This window comes from Cinclus cinclus, chromosome 2 (genome assembly GCF_963662255.1).
Source record: "Cinclus cinclus chromosome 2, bCinCin1.1, whole genome shotgun sequence".
Lineage (NCBI taxonomy): Eukaryota > Metazoa > Chordata > Aves > Passeriformes > Cinclidae > Cinclus > Cinclus cinclus.
The window spans coordinates 111474749-111489485 of record NC_085047.1 but is presented as its reverse complement, the minus strand read 5'-3'; the positions used below and the strand labels follow the sequence as shown (position 1 = coordinate 111489485).

Genomic DNA, 14737 nt, shown 5'->3' with positions numbered 1-14737 from the left:
CAGAAATAAATTAGAGAGAGTCATCTGAATTCAGCAAGAAACAACTTTCCTTTTGTTCTCTGATGATACTGACACCTGCGTGGTGAGACACAATGCTGGGTGAGTCTATTAGAATTTATTGAAATTAAATAAGGATTTTCTCCAAGAATGAGGTCATTTCTTTTAAAAGACTGGAAAGGCTATTCTAGCACTTAACAAAATAGGAAAGCAGGACTGGAAAACAGACGCTACAGAGAATGAAAAGCACCTCTGGACTTTCATTTTACACAGCACTGCTATAGCAATTCAGGAAAAATAAAAATGACATCTCCATATCAAGACTGCCAGAATCAATCCTGCAGCTATTGTCCCACCCACTAATCCATACAACAATGCCTAGCATTATGAAAGCGAAGAAACCAAGTGAATAATAATTAATAGATGATTATATTAAACATTTAGTTAACTCTCATAAGACTTTTATTGGATGTTTTTGCTTGAATAGACTGTGAATAAAATAAGCTTTGTACTAGGCAAAAGAATATAATAAAAGAACATCAATTTAACTATTCAGAAGTTATCACTTCTGTATGTTTCAAACAAAACCCATAAAAATCAGAGTGAGCGCACAAAATAAAAGAACATAACATTATTCTAATATGTCACTTGGTGCAGTTGGGAGTGAAACAGTCTTTTTTTTTTATTCTTCCTCTCCTTCAATTTTCTGACCACCTGTTCTAAGGCTCACATCATTTCAGTGTTACTAATGGAAGTGATGTGAGGCTATCATAGACAAATTTCTATTTGAAACTCATAATCATAGTCTGAACATAAACAAAATGTACATACACAGCAGTAGACAGGACACTGCAGTTTAGGAAACACTTTCACAGTCTTTAGCTACAGCTCTTCTGTCCAGAGGACTGCAACAGCTGAATGGAAAAATATTTTGAACAGCAAAGTCTTTCAGCATTTCTCTAGAACAGCAGCTGGGAATAGTTTTTTTCACAGCATTAGCAGAGTTCTCAACAATGCAAGAGTAGTTTGCTATGAAATCACAGTAAGGTAAGACAGCAAAAAGAAAGTTAACTGCCCACTTTGTTACTGGTTAATGGCTATGAGCATGTGTACTCTACATATACAATCCTATTTTATGCACCTCAAAAATACATATATATATATATATTTGACCCAGCCACCTGAAACCTGAAGTATTTGAGGAAGCAGTGTCAACAGACTGTGTGTTTAAATTCTTAGAGGTCTCCACTTGGCAGTGAGTATTCCTATACACCCTACTACATACTTGACCTCCTGTGTGGAAGAACCCACTAAGAAGCAGATGGTGGTTTTAGACATTTTTATATCTAGATATAAAACAGATGATGACAGGGCTTCTGCTTTGGGAAGGATCACAGAGTAGAGGGGTCAGGGAGTTCCCACTCAGGAGTGATTGGTTTTCCACAGCAGTCTTTAGTCTGATGATGGAGGTGAGGAAAAGGGTCTGGATCATCTCTTGCAGGTCTTTGGCTTTTTTCAGGGTCAGTGCTGAAGGACAGAGTTTTCCATAACACTCAGCTTCTACAGCTGGTAAGGAATCCCTAAACTGAGGAGCCTCAGGGCAAAGAGGCCAAATGGGGCTATAAGGGAGACTGATCTCAGTCTCCCGTCTGGTGTTCCTGAGGAATCCAGAGCCTTTCTCACAGACACTGTCCAGCTATTTGCAAGGTCAGTGAAAACACTGCAGGCTGGCCTTGGAGCACCACAGTTAGTACAGCAGGATCCAACATCAGAGCCTGGGCTCCATCTTTTCACCTTGATGGAACTCACTGGAATCAGCAAATGATAAACCAGACAGGCTCAGAATCCTCACTGAAGTGGAGACAAATTTGGCAGCCAAGCCACTACACCTGGGTGCAGGCATTTCACAGAAATGAAGGGCAGCCTTGGAGTAAATGCTGAAATTCTTTATTAATCTAAAGAATTTAAACCAAAAGACAACTACAGAGAGCATGAAATTACTGAAGTTATAGGAATATCTAATTCTACTGGTTTTCTACTCTGAGAAACAGGGAAACAACAGTAAAAATAAACCAATCACTTATTGTTTGGCGATAAATGTTGTAAAGGAAGAGAGTATCAAAATTTCACTTCCTTAAGACCTGTAGTTGATTAGATTTATGGAGATAATACCTTATGGCACATCTTACTATAATAATAGTTTGAAATAGGTTTGGTCTGATCACACTATTGCAACGTTCATATATATGTTGAGGACTTCTAATTATTATGTGAACAGTTAAACAAAATCACCAACATAAAATGATGTGACAGCTAAGATTTGTACTTAAGATAATGCTGCACTGCTGCTCTAGTATATAAAAATATATATAATACTGAATTACAGTGAACTGCATTATGAGTCTTGAAGACAATCCAACACATCCTCTTATGAAAGCCAGAAAACTTTAAAAGTAATATAAAATATATGAACAATAATTCTAAACCTGATCTTATTCCCACTTGCTTTTTTTTGTTATCCCTGTTTATATGAGACATGAAAAAACCTCAAGTACTTCTCACCCCTTCTTTTTAGGAGGACTATGTACTTCCCTCATGTTAAAATCTCTGAAAATCTGAAGCAATGGTGTTAAAAAAAAACAGTTCAGGGATGAATCAGAATAAATAAACCACCTTAAACAGTCTTGAACACTTGAACAGTCTTCCTCTGCCTGCTAGAAATATCGAGATCCATGTCCTCTATGAGCATAAACAGATGGAATAAATGCAGCAGGAAGACAGATTAGCATTTCACTCTGAAAGAGGACTCTCCTGGCAATCTGTGAGAGTTCTGTGGAGGATTAAGGCCTTCAAAGAAAAACACCTATTGTAAATGACTTGCTATCATCTCCAGTCTATTGTGATTTTGTCATACCGCAACACCAACAACCCTATATCCCTCTGCTCTCATCCCCAAGAAATCACAGAAAAAGGGGAAGAAAGGCACTCAAAGGGATTAAAAATCAGAACTGCACACAAAAGTGTAAGATTTTACCTACATTGGAGTTTCTTCTTTTAAAAATTCTACCCAATACTTTAATGATACACAACATCCTCAGCAACACACTGTACATAACTTTGTTGTATGAATGAAATGGAAAATACAATTATTCTACTCAACCTTAATATAAGCTCTATGTGCAATTCTGTAAGTTAGGACATGAGCTTACATTCATATTGTCAACAAGTGAAGAAAAATCTAAATTAATTCCAAGCTCTAATTTATAAATACTAAATACCATGATCAGCTGATGGCAAAAGTCTATGTTGAACAGGTGGCTTTTTCAAAAAATAAATTACTCTAAATCTAACTGCTTTGTCTTATTTATCTTACAGTTTATCTACCATTTTCACAGTGCAAGCTGTAACAAGATACAGCCTGTAAGACACAGTGCACAAAATACTCTTGAATGGTAAATGATGAAGACAAGACTGCATAACAACTAAAATGTTCTGAGACTTGGTAAAATTCCAAGAAGTCTCATCACAATCTTAAAACAGTGAATTCTCAGGCTTTCTAAAAACTTTTCTCTTTTCCCCTTGTTTATTAGAAAGCAACAGAATTACATGCCCTGTACAATAAAACAAATGAATGGCATCCATTTCACCACTATCAGCAAAGAAAGCAGTAAGCTGCAAGATAAAATCATCCATGTTTTGAGTTTACGATTTAACCAACTTATTTTAATTTGAAGAATTAAAGTTTATGTACATTATCCTGAGGAAAGCATAAATCTTTCGCCTTAGAGATACATAGAAACAATTTAAGGAGAGGTGAGGGAAGAAATCCTGCTTCACTGTTCCCAACCATCAGTCAGTGGCCACTCACCACATCCATAACTGCTACCAGGCTCAGCTTAGTACCACAGTGGAACTTTCAGTAAATCAATCAAGGAGTGAAGCCACACTTACTGCACTCACAGTCTCCATACTGAGTGTAAAATGCACTGACCTAAACACTGCACCCTTCTGACCTTTCCCCCCATGAATTATATCTACCTCCACAGGATTAAACACCAGTAGAAGTCTGAGGACCTATCAACAGAACCCCAGTGACTGTGTCCATTCCACTCACCACTCTCATCACTGATAAAGTTAAACCAAAACCCCAACTGAAACCCAACCCTCCCCCCACTCTCAACAAAAGCCCTGATAGAAATTAAAACTCTTTCAACCCCAAGTTTTTATATCACACTGAAATACTGATTCCATCTGAGCCCACTGCTTCTCACATCTCTGCCAAAATTTCTGCCTATCAAGCAAAATGAAAACAAGTCCCATTTACCACCTCTCATCCAAGAAGGATTTTTTATAACAACTTTTCCAACAAACCCAGGCCACAGATTATCAGTAACAACAACTCCCAAAAGCCTGTGGAGTCATTCTGCTCCCAACCCTACTGCTGAATCATGTTAAAAGGAGTGCAAATTCTTCTCCTGAAGTGCTTTCCTTTTCACGCAACTTTTGTGGCTCTCCCAAGCATGTCACAATAAGAAAGATACTGACCCAGGACAGTAACACCTGCAAACATCAATTTATCTGTAATAACATCAAAATTAAACTGTTTTACACTCACACTGAACTGAGGGTGAAATAATGACACACTGATGGGACACCACACAATACTGACACTGCCAGCTTATTGCTACTTACCACTGAAAGGCATTGTAATGGAAGTAGACCAAACCAAGGCCATATAAAAAGGCAGCATTCTGTAAAGGAAAGAAACAATGTTTAAAACCCAGACAAGAGCAAGTTTCCAGTATTTTATCCATCCTTTGATATTCTATTTCCATTTTAAGACAAATATATTTAAATATATTAATACAAATATTATACTTAAAAATATTTAAAATATTTTAAAAATACAAATAAATATTTAAATACAAATATATTTAATCACCTTGAACAGGAAAATCCAAAAAGAAACAACGAAAAGATAAGCAGACACTAAAAAAAAAAAAAGCAGTGGTTCTCCATGGTCACAAAAAAAAGGGGCTATTTTTGCAGAAGAGTAACCACAATATTCAAGTACTTTTATGTCAGAGAAACTGATGTGCTCTGTTCTACTTGTACAACAGCAGGGAAGGAAATGATGGAGTAGAAATCTCTGGCAATTGAATATAATGAAAAGAAATAGTTTATGACCAAGCACCATTTCATAGTCACAATAATTTATACTCACACAAAAGAAAACAAAGCTACACACTCTAGTTTCAGTGTCTAATGCAAAACACTAATTAAAAGTATCAGAAAATATGCTTAAGGAGATTTCACTTTTCGGTGTACCAAAAAATACAGACCATCAACTTCAAACCTATGACAATCATATTTCTTCATCATTAATCCAGTTTCTATTTCCTGTCCCCCTATCTGCAAAACACAAAAACCAAACCAAAACAACAAAAACCATTCCCTTCTGGAAACCCATTTCCCCTCCATTTTCTTTTCATATAAACTATGACTTACTTCTAAAGTGAAATTAATAACAATATTTAATGAATGTTTAACTATCCAGTTCCACAAATAATTATTACATATTTCCTAAGTTAGGAAATATATACAAATTTCTTTTTCTTTTGCAAAGTTATGTCACAGCACATTTGTTTTTTTACTGAGCAGAACAATTCCATTATTTACAGGAGACACTGCATATGCTGTCTAAGACACATTTTTAGGCTGTTCTCATATATAATTCTGATTCTGAGAGACCAGGTATGCATCCCAAAGCTCTGACACATGGACAAGATCTGGAATTTCAATTGTCAAAGACTGCACTTCAAGATAATCTCTCTGCCACTTGCATGCAGCTCTTTAAAAAGTCAAATTTCTAAGGAGTTCCACAAAAGGAATACTAATTTTGACTAAAACAAATCTAAATACTAAAGTTATAATCAAGTTTTTCCTACAAATTAACTGGTAACCAGAAGACAATTCAAAGAGCAGCATTCATCAGAAACAGGATCCATTATGAGAATTTCATTATCCCTCATTTGCATCTCCTCAATGCACATTAAAACCAGGGGAAATGTCAAAGATCCTTTCCTGAATGGAGCTGGATCATAGCTTCAGCAGTGGACAGCTTCCAGGAAAATGCTGTGGTATGACCAGATACTACAGCAACCAGGGCACTGGAAGATGTTAACAAGGACTGGAGAGGGAAATTCATGAACAATAGAAGGGGACACTTTAATGCTACTGTAAACCCATATTCCTGTCTAATTGAACAAAAGCACATCATGTACATCATAAAGATAAAAGATCACCAATTCTGTACTCCATGTTTTTTACATGTTCTCAGTGTGCTCTGGCAACAGGAAGATCAGGAATAAGGCAGGCTCAACATTTTAGATGAAGAATTAAAATAGATTTTCATGTGTGCAACATGGAAGCCTACAAAATACAGCCTGCCAGGAGCCTTCACAATCCTCCAGCCAGCTCACTTTTCACAGAGGACTGTCCAGTGTCCCTTCTGGTAGTTCTAATTTCAGTAAAGCTGAGATCATTGTACAGATTGAGAACAACAGGGATCACAAAAATCCTTTATCACCACACTGCAGAATTCCAACAAAAATGTGCTAGACAACTAGAAACTCCTCAATTCACTCAGAATTTGACTTCCTCTCATGAAACCTATTAGAATTCATAGTTCAATAAAGTTAGAGATTCAGAATAATCACCCTGACATTTTGATGCTAAGGGTTAACAACAACCAACTTTAAAGGCACAACAAAACCAAAAATGCAAGTGGTTTGTCAAAGCGTAATTTACGTATCAAGTCCACATAAAGATGGTTCTCACAGCACTACAAATAAACCATCACTGTTCTGTCCTTTGTTCTGTGCCTGGTTTTCCCACTTTTCTCTCATTCTCATTTGGCCTTAAGTCTTTTGAGACCAACCTTAAAAACAGACAGAGCTGCTGCTCTCTTCTCAATAAACAACACGGCAAGATTTAGTATTTGTACCAGTAATACTTCACTTCAAATGTAAAGGTGCAAATCCCGAAATGTCAGTACGGATCATGAATTTATCTGTTCTGAAATACTATAGTTCTAACCATATGTATCACCATGTATCAACTGTTGATAATATTAACTGACAACATTTGTTGATAATACTAATATCTAATAATCTGAGATTAAGATGTATCATTTAAAATGCATTTGAACACGTCCAAGACTCACAAGGGTTCGGAGACATCACAGTGTCCCAGTGTGTGGCAGTACTTTCCCACAAAGAATCCAAGGTGAGATACACAAAGTTCATTACTCTGGCTTTCATTACTCCAATTAAGTTCAACCTGCAGTCAACTTCCTACTGGCAACAGCCAATATGAAATGCCATCACAGCTCAATGCAGATCAGGACCAAGCAGGATCGTTACCCAAATCTTCATCTAGAAAATGTCCTTTCTAAAATCGTAAGATTTTGTTTACCAGGAACACAGCCCATCTTAAGAAATCAGTTTCCAATTTCCTCTATTAGTTTTGACAAGTTTCTCCCAAAGAATACCATTCCCTGTGTTACAGTAAAGATTACTCCTGTGATCTAGTCCCTGCTATAAATAGCTGTTGAGGTAGAATTAAAGGCCTCTTTTTCTCTCCAAACACAGTGAGAAGAAGAAAACAAAATTATCTTATTACAGTACTTTCCTTGAACTTTCTAACAACCCTCAAAATTGATGAAGATCTCATTCTAGTAAAATGCATTCTTTGGCTACTAACTTCGAATTTAATTTTTATGTTATCAGATATCTCTTTTCACTGGAATCTTGAGTAAAGAAAAGATAAAAAACCCAGACTGTGCCTCAAATCTGAAGCTGAATGCTTGGAGTTTTTTTCATTCTACAGCCATGTTACAAAACAGATCAATCAGAAATGCTATTTCCAAGCTGACATAATTTACATTTTCTATGAACTATCAAAAAACACTAAAATGCTTCATACCAACCACTAGATGGCTCAAATACCTCTTTTCATTTTCCAAGCTTATGTAATTTAAGGAAATTCTCAAGTTGATACTGTGCATTCTGCTACTTACATGCACTATTTAATGCTGAGCAACATTTCAATTTCATTTTCTAAAGGAGTGTGGTACACATATTTTGTCAACAGGTAACTCAGAAGGCAAAAATGTATTTGTATGTGTCTTTTTATGTATCTGGTATGAATAAACAACATTGAAGACTTTCTGGTCTTGTTTGTTTTAAGCGATCGAGGAAAAAAAAAAAACACCAATGAGAAAGACTCCACCCATCTGACAGGCTTTCTATCAAAACTCAACTGGTTTATAGGCTCTTTGAAGCAGAAGATGGAAGCAGATCCCCAACATTATACATGTTCTGTTCTTGAGGTGTTTCAGGCCAAGTCCCCATAAAGCCTTTTTCTCCAGCTTTCAAGGGTGCAGCCAGCAGGTCTCACAAAAATGCATCAGTCCAGTCCACCAGTGACACTAACCTACCAACACAGGGGCACAAAAATGCACCTGTCGTGGCCAACAAGTGGCCACCCCCACATTCAGACCACAAACAGCCATCTAGACTCAACCTTCCAAATGTGTGGCCGCCACATCTGGGTCCAGATGTTTTTCACCAGTAATGCGCTTATCTGCACACACAGTTGAGACCCTGTTACAGACCCCAAACTGCTGTTTTATAAACACAGGAATTAACTTAAAAGTTATGCTTGCGAATCAAAATCTGTTCAACGGGGACATTCAGAGAGTGAGAAGACAGAAAAAGACATTAAAAACTCAAAGCAGTCTCAGGGCAGTATCCAGCCAGGTCCTTGCAATTTGAAAATTAAAAGTAACAGTTTTTGCCATAGTTCCCAGCACAACTGATTTCATAAACATTCCCTAGCACTGCCTCTCTCATTTGTGCTGACACAATCATTTTTAGAGTACTACAGCCAACGATGCCAGAAGTGATCTGAATTATTAGTATCTAGTATTAAAAAAAAAAAAGATTTTTCAACTGGATTAGTTTCCCAGGCAAGTTCATTTGTGGACCGCCATTAACAACAGTGTTAGCACAAGTAAAAACTCATACACAAGTAAAAGCTCTTTAAGCCTACACTGCTCCCACCAAAATGTCTATCAAACCTACAATGACATCTCAAACACTGAAACCTCTGAAGTCACATGTAAATATTTCACTTGAGAGAGAGCAACATCTGTGGATCAGTACAAGGTGGATAAAACATGAGATAACATCACAGCCTCCTGCCCAGCCTTCTTCACACAGGTCCTTAACCAGTGACACACACAGGCAAATGCACCAGTTCTTCCTTCCATATATATATGTGTGTGTGTGTGTGTGTATATATATATATATATATATATGTATCTCCCAGGAGGGTGCCAAGAGGATAGTGCCAGACCTTTTTCAATGGTGACCAGCGACAGGACAAGGAGCAATGGACATGAACTAAAACATGGGAAGTTTCACCTCAACACAAGAAAGAACAACTTTCCACGGAGTGTGGCAGAGCTCTGGAACAGCTGCCCAGGGAGAGTGTGGAGTCTCACTCTCTGGAGACATTCCAAAGCCACCTGGATGTGTTCCTGTGTCACCTGCTCTGGATGACCCTGCCTTGGCAGGGGTTTGGACTGGATGATCTCCAGAAGTCCCTCCAAGCCTGACTATTCTGCGATCTTTGTGACTCTATGGAGAAGAGCCAGATGTAGATAAAACAAGCTTTTCATTTAATTAGAATGTTGGTATTTAGGCAGAAATGAGAGTGTACCCTACCATATTATAATCAAAACAGGAGAAAAACAAGTTCCTGTGTAGTTGGTTAGTGGAAGGCTGAAGAAAAACTATGGAACAAAGATGACACTCAGCACCCTTATGAGAGATCAGTGACTGCTTTCCACTTGCTTACTACTGAGAGGAATGAACAAGTCTTTGATTACATACTTAGATTGCCTCCAGCAGGGTTTAACTGCCCCTTCCTGAGCTGCCCTAGAGCCAGTGGAACCCTGAGCACAGCCCACATCACACCAGGCTGCACAAGAGACACATGGGCAGGTGCCACTGCTCCTCAGAAAACCTAACCAGGAAAACAAGGTTTTACAGTTTATGTCACATCCTGTGGTCACAGGGTCCCTCAGCCACCCATTCAAAGCAAAAGAACAGTTTTTGTGATTAAACCTGTGAACGTGTTTATTTCTTTACTGAAATTAAAAATATACATAAAAAATATTAAAAATGTAAAAAAATTAAAAGATGAAGTTTTGACACTATGGTGCTTAATCCTTCTTCCTGACACTACTAAATATATAGTAACAACTCCCTGGAGTGTTCGTACCAAATAAAAAATTCCACTTAGGCCCCTGTGCACAAACAGCTCCAGGCCTTTGGGAGTTGACAGACTCTAGCACAGAGATTATACGTGCTCAGGAGAAAAAGGGGAGGTTCAAATAAAATTTGTTTAGATTTGTATAAACACACAAAAAAGAGCTAACTATCTACATGTGCTATAAGTTCCAATCACCAACAAAACTAAGATCCCTGTGTTTATTGCAAATTAGGATCATCAGCTCTGTCTTCTTCAAGGTGTTCAAGTTTATAGTACTCGAAAAATCATCACATTTATAGAGGATTTTTAAATACAGCTACCTCTGACGTGCTTGCACAACTCTGCTTCTTGAACAATGATTACAATATTCCGAAATTTGTTACTGGATGTGTGTCTGCATCCCAGCAGCCATGTGAAAGCCATTAAAATAAAAAGTAATCATTCCTGTGACAAATATATTCTGTCATATGCAGTATCTTGGTGAATAGCTCCAAAGTAATTCCTCATTTTCTTAAAGGTCTTTTCTAAAAGTAAATACTGCCAAAATACACCTACTACTTCCAGAAGAAATCTTTCTTAATTCATAAAAACTACTTTTTCATATGACAGTATTTTTTTTACTAGAAATTAGGCAGAAATAAAACCAAATAGAAATCAAATAAAAATTCCACACTATCCACAAATTGTGAGGTTTTTTTCCCTTTGTAAGTAGTACCTATCTCTGAAATTACTACGCTGTCTTGGCCATCCTACTCATCTCCTCTTTAGGAAAGACAGTACATTTATCCTTTGCGATTTCCTGGCAGTGCTGCATTTTCACATTCCCTGCAGCTCCCTTCTGAATGAGAACTGCTCTTGCAACTTCTTGGGAACACAGCTGCCCCACTGGAACACTTCTGTCCCCACATTTTTACTCCTGGACTAGAACACACATGGCAAGACCTGTGTGAACAAGTTGACTTGGGAGCCTTGTTATCCTCCAAGTGGCTTTCCAGCACTATCTGTAAACAAAAGCTTCTTGACACATGGGGAAGGACAGGTACGTCAAGACAAGACTACTGGAAAACTACTGAAATCCATATACAGTAATTAATTCAGCAGAATTCCATTATTTCAAGCCCTCCAGAACAAATACACTGTGTTACAACTACTTTGTAGGGAGTACTGTCCTATGAAAATGACAAGCTGACAAAATTAGTAACATTAAGTAACTCAAATCCTCTTCACTGATGATGGAATCTATGCAGTTTTGCAAACCACCTATTTCTTTATCCATAAATGAACCTAAGTCCATTGGCAAAAGCGACTTCTGATCAACTAAAGTACCTCCAAGTTTGTCACAAAAACAGCCAGCAAATGCCTAAATTGTGATCACTGCTATGGACATCTGACTTATGCACCTTAAAATATTTCACTTGGTGTAAACATCTTTATTTTTCACTTGGTACAAATATTCTCAATAATTTAAGTATTTTAACAGGAAACAGCATTTTTCTGACATGAATCAAATGAGTAAAGGTGCTGTGCAACACACAAAGGATTAAATTCACCTTGACAGATATTTTATACAGCTGATTTATCCAACCAAATTTAATACTCTCCCTACAGATTCCCTGAATGCTGTTAACAATCACAAAGCTTCTACTTTATTTTGTATGATACATGACTTTACGAAAAAACATCCCAACTCTAAACAGAAAGCCGTACTTGACACTGGATGCTTTATAACTAAACCAATGTATCCAATGTTTGCACAAAAAGAGAATCTCTCTGGAGATCAGCTAGTCCAACCCTCTTCTCAAGGAAGGGACAACTCAAACATTCCAAGGACGATGCCCAGTTAGGTTTTGACTGCCTCCAAGGACACAGCCTCCACAAACCCTCCAGGCAACTTTCTCCGCTGTTCCATCACCTTCACAATTAAAGAAATAAATACATTTTCATGCGTTTTAATAGGAATTTTGTGTTTTCTATTTGTGCCAGCTGTTCTCCCTTCTTTGACTAGGCACCACCAGGAAGATTCTGGCTCTGTTTATTTGTAAAACTGGGTTAAGACTCTCCTGAGCCTTCTCCAGGCTGAACAACCAGAGCTCCCTCAGCCTCCAATCCCTGCATGGGAGATGAGATGTTTCATGCCCTTACACAGCCTCATGGCCCTTCACTGAACTTGCTCCCTTATCTCCCCACTCTATTCTGCTTGGGAGCCCAGCACCAGACCCAGAACTCCAGGGCTCAGCGCAGAGGAAAGATCATCCCTCAGCTCAGTGGCCATGCTCTTCCTTATGCAGCCCAGGATGCCACTGGCTGCCTTTGCTGGCTCATGGTCACCCCACGTACCAGGAGCCCCAGGGCCTTTCCTGCAAAGCTACTCCCCAGCCTCCAGCCCCTGCTGGTACACTGGGTTGGTCCTCTGAAGATAAAGGATCTGGCCTCTGTCAAACACCAGGGGCTGCTCAGCTCCCTCTGAAGAGCAGCACAACTGTGTAATCTCTTCCCAGTCTGGTATTGTCTGTAACCCTGCTGAAGGTGCACTCTACCCGGGAACACAGGTCATTAACTCAAGGTGCTAAGGAGCACTGGTCCCACTCTCAACCCATGGAGTAAACCACTAATGGCTGGCCTCCAGCTGGACTTTGTGATGTGTCCTGGTTTTGGCCGGAATAGAGTTAATTTTCTTCTTAGTAGCTGGTGCAGCACTGTGCTTTGGATTTGGGATGGGAATAATGTAAACACACAGAGATTTCAGCTGTCACTGAGTGGTGCTCACCCCAAGTCAAGACTTTTCTGTGTCTCAGGGAGGCAGGTCTGGGACAGCTGATCCAAACAGGGCACGGGGATATCCCATCCCATCCCATCCCATCCCATCCCATCCCATCCCATCCCATCCCATCCCATCCCATCCCATCCCATCCCATCCCATCCCATCCCATCCCATCCCATCCCATCCCATCCCATCCCATCCCATGTCCAGTATATAAACCCAGAGGAGCTGGCCAGGAAGGGCTGATCACTGCTCAGACTGCTCAGTACATGGTGAACAAATGCATTGTTCAATGCTTGTTTTTCTTGGGTTTTCCCTTTCTCTCTCTCCTTTTTGTTAAAATCATTATTATTGTTAATATTACCATTAGTACTGTTCCGTTTTAATTAGTTTTAGTTTAAATAAACTGTTTTCATCTCAGCCCACATGTTTTTTCCCCCAATTCTCCTTTCCTCCCCTCCGGGGGAAAGGAGGTAGTAAGTGGCTGTGTGGTACTAAAGGTGCCATCTGGGGTTTGACCATGACCACAATTCTAGGAACCTGGGTGAGCCAATTTTCAGTCTACCACACTGACCATTTACCTCATCTGTATTTCATCAGTTTGTCTGAGCATATTATAGGAGACAGTGTGGAAAGCCTCACTAAAATAAACACAAACAGTATCTGTGGCTCTCATCCCCTCCACCAAGTTACAAACAGCTATCAGGTTCATCAAGCATTGTTTCTCCTTCATAAACTAATGGTGATTACTTCCAGTGACTTGCCAGCCCTGAATGTGCTGGAAACCATTCCCAAGATGATATGCTCTATCACCTTTGCAAGGATGGAGGTGAAGCTGACTGGCCTGTAGCTCTCAGGATCTTCCTTCATGTCATTTTTAAGTCCAGGAGTGAAATTTGCTCTTTTCCAGGCCTTGGAAACCTTCCCCAACACCATGACCTTAATAGGATAATTAAGAATGGTCTCAGTGACAGAGATGAGCTCCCTCAGCACTCAGCACTGCTGAGATGTATCCCAGCAGGTCCCATGGACTTGTATTTGTTTGTTTAAATGTTCCCAAACTTGATCCTCTTTTGAGAGAAAATCTTCCTGGGTCCAGACCTGCCAACTGGTCTCAAGGGCCTTGAAGGAGAGTCCCACCAGCAAAGCTCAAGGTGCTAATATGAAGTACCTCCTTGTTCCCCATATCCTTTATCATTTGCCTTATTTAGCAGCAGACCTGCCTATTCTTCCATCTTTTTTTACTGCTGATACACTTGCAGAAGCTCTCTTGTTGCCCTTCACCAAATTCAACTCCACATGGGCTTTGGCTTTCCTTATGCCATCCCTGGATGCCTGGATGATCTCTATTTCTCCAGAGTCATCTATCCTTGCTTCTGCCTCCTCTATGCTTCCTTTTTTTCCCCCTGAGTTTTGTCAGGAGCATCTTGTTCACCCCTGCAGGATTCCTTTCCTTTCTACCCAACGTCCCTCAAGTCAGAATGAACTGCTCTTGAGCTTGGAGAAAGTTAATATCAAAAACAGATGTGGACTGAAAAAGATTCCTCCCATCATGCTATCCTGTAGGCACTTCCTTATTTTGCCAATACCCTTGAGGTAGGGCCCAAATATTGATCAGCACAAGCAAATTAAAACAAT

At 39.1% G+C, this 14737-nt stretch overlaps 1 protein-coding gene across 11 annotated transcripts in view; it reads right to left on the bottom strand.

The window, feature by feature from the left end:
• The window catches only part of KDM6A (lysine demethylase 6A), a 150164-nt gene that overhangs the window by 72771 nt on the left and 62656 nt on the right, over positions 1-14737 (bottom strand). For all 11 annotated transcript variants that reach the window (XM_062488131.1, XM_062488133.1, XM_062488135.1 and 8 more), the window contains exon 5: positions 4690-4748. In XM_062488131.1, the coding sequence (XP_062344115.1) occupies positions 4690-4748 (59 nt within the window). The remainder of the gene's footprint in view (positions 1-4689; positions 4749-14737) is intronic.